The sequence below is a fragment of the Lontra canadensis genome, unplaced genomic scaffold (genome assembly GCF_010015895.1).
Source record: "Lontra canadensis isolate GAN:19392208 unplaced genomic scaffold, GSC_riverotter_1.0 scaffold199, whole genome shotgun sequence".
In the NCBI taxonomy this organism is placed as follows: Eukaryota; Metazoa; Chordata; class Mammalia; order Carnivora; family Mustelidae; genus Lontra; species Lontra canadensis.
Window position 1 is genome coordinate 745,754 of NW_022631193.1, and position 3,871 is coordinate 749,624.

At 44.8% G+C, this 3,871-nt stretch overlaps 1 protein-coding gene across 1 annotated transcript; it reads left to right on the forward strand.

The window, feature by feature from the left end:
* The first annotated feature begins 446 nt into the window (after positions 1-446).
* Positions 447-3,069, forward strand: LOC116861474 (olfactory receptor 2Z1-like). Its single transcript, XM_032848095.1, has 2 exons — positions 447-476; positions 2,107-3,069. Exons 1-2 carry the CDS (start codon positions 447-449, stop codon positions 3,067-3,069), a joined length of 993 nt encoding a protein of 330 aa, XP_032703986.1.
* Positions 3,070-3,871: the final 802 nt, after the last annotated feature.

The window sequence follows — 3,871 nt, forward strand, 5'->3', positions numbered from 1 at the left end:
ATGAGCAGGTTTAGGATTTGATAGTTAGGATAATTTGGGTGGGCTTTGAGCCACAGGTATTGTCTTTAGTTGTCTGGAACCTGTCCCTAGGATGATTATGGCAGAGGGATATTGTTCCATATTGATAAAGGGAGGCAGAAGAGGGTATGTACTCAGTATTGATTCATTTTCACACCAAAGACATTATCCGCTGCAAGTTGTTCACCATCTTTATGAATTAGCACCTTTAAGAGGACAGTCCCTTCCCAGGGACTGAAAGATGTGAAAGCATCATAAAATACTGAAAACAGATGCAGTATATCACATCTTCACTAAAAGCTCATCTTGAATGTTTCAGTTTAACAGCGTTAACTTCTTGTGCTCAGCTAGAGAGAGAAGCTTTGGGATGGGCCCTGCTGTACTCTGAACATATTTGATTCATCGCTAAGGAATCTGTATAACCTGGCATGAGCATCCTGGAAATGGTGAAGTTTAAGGTGATAGATAAGATGGGTCACTTGGCATAGCAAGAAATGCCAGGATGAGCATTGAGGAAAACCTTTTCCTAGCATAGCTACCTGAGCCCTATTTGAGGGACCTAGGCAAGCACTGGATTCTAAGCTCCTTCAGAATCTACGGGCAGTGGATCTCAACTCAGACCATATGTCAGACTAGCCTGGGAACCTTAAGAAACATGGGTGCTCAAGGCCCATGCCCAGAAATTAGTATCAGGGAAACTGGAAATGCAGATCACCCATAGATTGCATGACTCCGCTGGTGAATCTGAAGGACATGCAGATTAGGGCCACAGCCTGTCGCATCTCTGATGTGTGGTACCTCTACAACACTTACATACCCCTCTAAGCCTGTCCCCATGACCCAACTTGTCAACCAGCTCCAACATTCTCTCATATTCTCAACTCATTAAGGAACATGGGGAAATTCATTTTATTTATCTTCATTCTCTCCATCTAAGTCATTTGGTATCTCAAGCCCAGAAATATGAGCTACAATTTGAAACATTCCCTAGGATTTGGGATCCTAGAACCAAGGAAGCCAGCAGACCACAAAGTCTGGGAATTTGCCTGGTGGGCAGATCTCTACTGGCTCTCTTGCGGTGGTGCATTTGGTCTGAGCTTGTCCCCTCATCCATACTTTCATAAAACTGCCTTTGGTTGACTTCTTCCTCATCATAGCTTAATTTGACATCCATTGAAATTGACTTTACCTCAACAAAAGTAATTTGAAAAAGGAGAACTTTAAGGAAGATACTTCCATGGGCAACTACCGAAACTGGCTCACGTACTCATATTATGAAGTTCACAGGTTAATGCTTACAAAGAGGCCTATTCTCTATCAAACAAGTTCATAAGGGATCTTCTTACTAAGGTAATAAGCCGCTATAGCAAATCCATTGAAATGAGGTCATAGCATGAGGATAAGGACAGCATACTGCCAAAAATCTTCCTAAAAGCAGTTACTGCATCTGAGCACAAAGGGCATGTTTAGGATGCCTGGGGGGTCAAGATGACAAGGTCAAGATGGCACTGCACAGCCATGCTAACTGATAAAATGTACCCTGTCAGCCACCATCACAGGCTCTCAGCTATTTCATCGAAAAATTCATCACATGGATCCTCATGTATCTACAATGAGAATTTTGAACCACGTAACTCACATATTTGTGGATCTAGTGCTTAGACTTGGCATGAAAGTGTTTGTTTTTGAAATTTTGTCCTGTGTGCATTGGAAACACTGTTAAGCGTGTGTATTCCACAAAACACGAGGTGTTCTAATGTGCTGTGGTTCTTTTTCTAGCTTTTTAAGTGAAAACTTTGATCATTGGTTTTCAGTCTTTCCTCCTTTTTTAACACAGGTATTTTGTGTTAGAAGTTCCCTTCTGAGCATTTTTTTGGCTGTATGCCAAGTCTTTTATAGTGATTTTTCAACATGAAACAATGCCAGACCTATAAAAATTTGCAAGAATATGAGGAAGAATTCCCACATCCACTGTGCCAACTTTACTTAATTGTTGCTCTTTGCTGTTTTCATCCATCACCCCTCTCTAACTCAGAGTGGATGCTTCTGAGCTATTGGTGAGTTTGTTTCCTTCCTCCCCACAGTTAGTCTTGGCAGGAGGCAGGCAGAAGGCCCTGGAACCACTCCTCCACCATCAGCTTTGTCCTCACGAGCCTTGTTAATGAGAGCCCGATTCACCTGTTCCTCTTCAGTATGGTTGTGATAATCTACACACTAGCCATGGCTGGCAATGCTGCCATGGTCTTCCTGATCTGGGCTGATGCCCAGCTCCACACACCCATGTATTTCCTCTTCAGCCAGCTGTCATTCCTGGACATCTTCTTCACCTCAGTCACCGTCCCCAAGATGATAGCAGGCTTCATCTTTGGCTGGACTAGCATTTCATTTGTGGGCTGTGGAGCACAAATGTTTTTCTTCATGTTCCTTGGGGCTGCTGAGTGCCTCCTGCTGGCCCTCATGGCCTATGACCGCTATGTGGCCATCTGCAACCCTCTCCGCTACCCATCACTTATGAGTCGCCAGACCTGTCTGCTCATGGTGGCCACCTCCTGGCTGGGAGGGTCCCTCAATGCCTCTATCCAGACAGCAATGACCCTGCAGTTCCCCTATTGTGGCTCAAGGAGGATTGCACACTTTTTCTGTGAGGTACCTTCACTGCTGAGGCTGGCCTGTGCTGACACAGCTGCCTATGAGCGAGTCCTCTTTGTGACAGGTGTGGTGGTCCTTCTGGTGCCCATTGCCTTCATCACCACCTCCTATGCCCTCATTCTGGCAGCAGTGCTTAGGATGCATTCCGTGGAGGGGCGTCAGGAGGCCCTAGCCACCTGCTCCTCCCACTTAACAGTTGTCAACCTCTTCTATGGGCCCCTCGTGTATTCCTATATGTTACCTGCATCTTACCACTCTCCTGGCCAGGATGATGTAGTGTCCGTCTTTTATACAGTCCTCACACCCATGCTGAACCCTGTCATCTACAGTCTCAGGAACAAGGAAGTGACAGGAGCAATGAAGAAGGTGATAGGGAAGTGTGGCATGGGTAGGACTGCTTAAGACTCAGGAGAGGGAGTCCTCCTCCTCTAGGATGTCACTGTGGCTTCAGGAGTCCATTCTATGATTGAGTAGTTAAGAGTCCCAAATCTACATGAAGGCAAGTGAGAGAGGCTGCCCCATTCCCTTACAGCTGCTGCCCTCCTCTTTGGAGAGTTGTCCAGACTGTCAGTGTCCACTTCTCACTCCTATCCCCCACCTCAACAAACTCCAATCTGGCTTCTGTTCCAGCCATCCCTTGTTCAAAGTAGCAATCACTCATGATCTCTGTGTCACTAAATGTCCAAGGGCATCTCTTCTCTCCAAAAGATCCCCAAAGTCCTTCATCTTCAGCTATTTTCCCAAACTTTTCTTTCATCCATCTCCTCTTGCTGTTGATCAGAATATCTAAGCACAATTCTAGCTTGTGGTTCTTCAACACAGGTTTCCTGATGCCTGGGTGCTTTCCTCCACATTTTTGCATGGCTTTCTCCTGCACTACGTTTAGAAACTTTCAAATGTGATTATATCAGAGATGCCTGCAATTGGCCACCCTGCCCAAAATATATCCTCACGCCATTCCACCATTTCTTTCTAAATCAATTTGCATACTCCATGTTTCTTTTTCCTGTTAGAATGTACAATTCAAGGGATTTGAGGCTTTAACTTTTAGTATTGTGCCCTCATCAATAAATATTTGTTGAATGAATGGACAAGCTCAAAGAACATTTCTTACCTAATTCCAACAGCATTGGCACTGTTATTAGTTCCTTCTTGAAAATCTTCCTTCCTTTGGTAGTGACACCACTTTTCTGGTTTTTCCACT

Excerpts from the sequence above, each read along its gene's own strand:
- LOC116861474 (XM_032848095.1), top strand. The coding sequence starts at position 447 with ATGAGCATCCTGGAAATGGTGAAGTTTAAG. Across the intron at positions 477-2,106 it reads TGGAAATGGTGAAGTTTAAG|TCTTGGCAGGAGGCAGGCAG; the intron begins GTGATAGATAAG and ends CCCCACAGTTAG.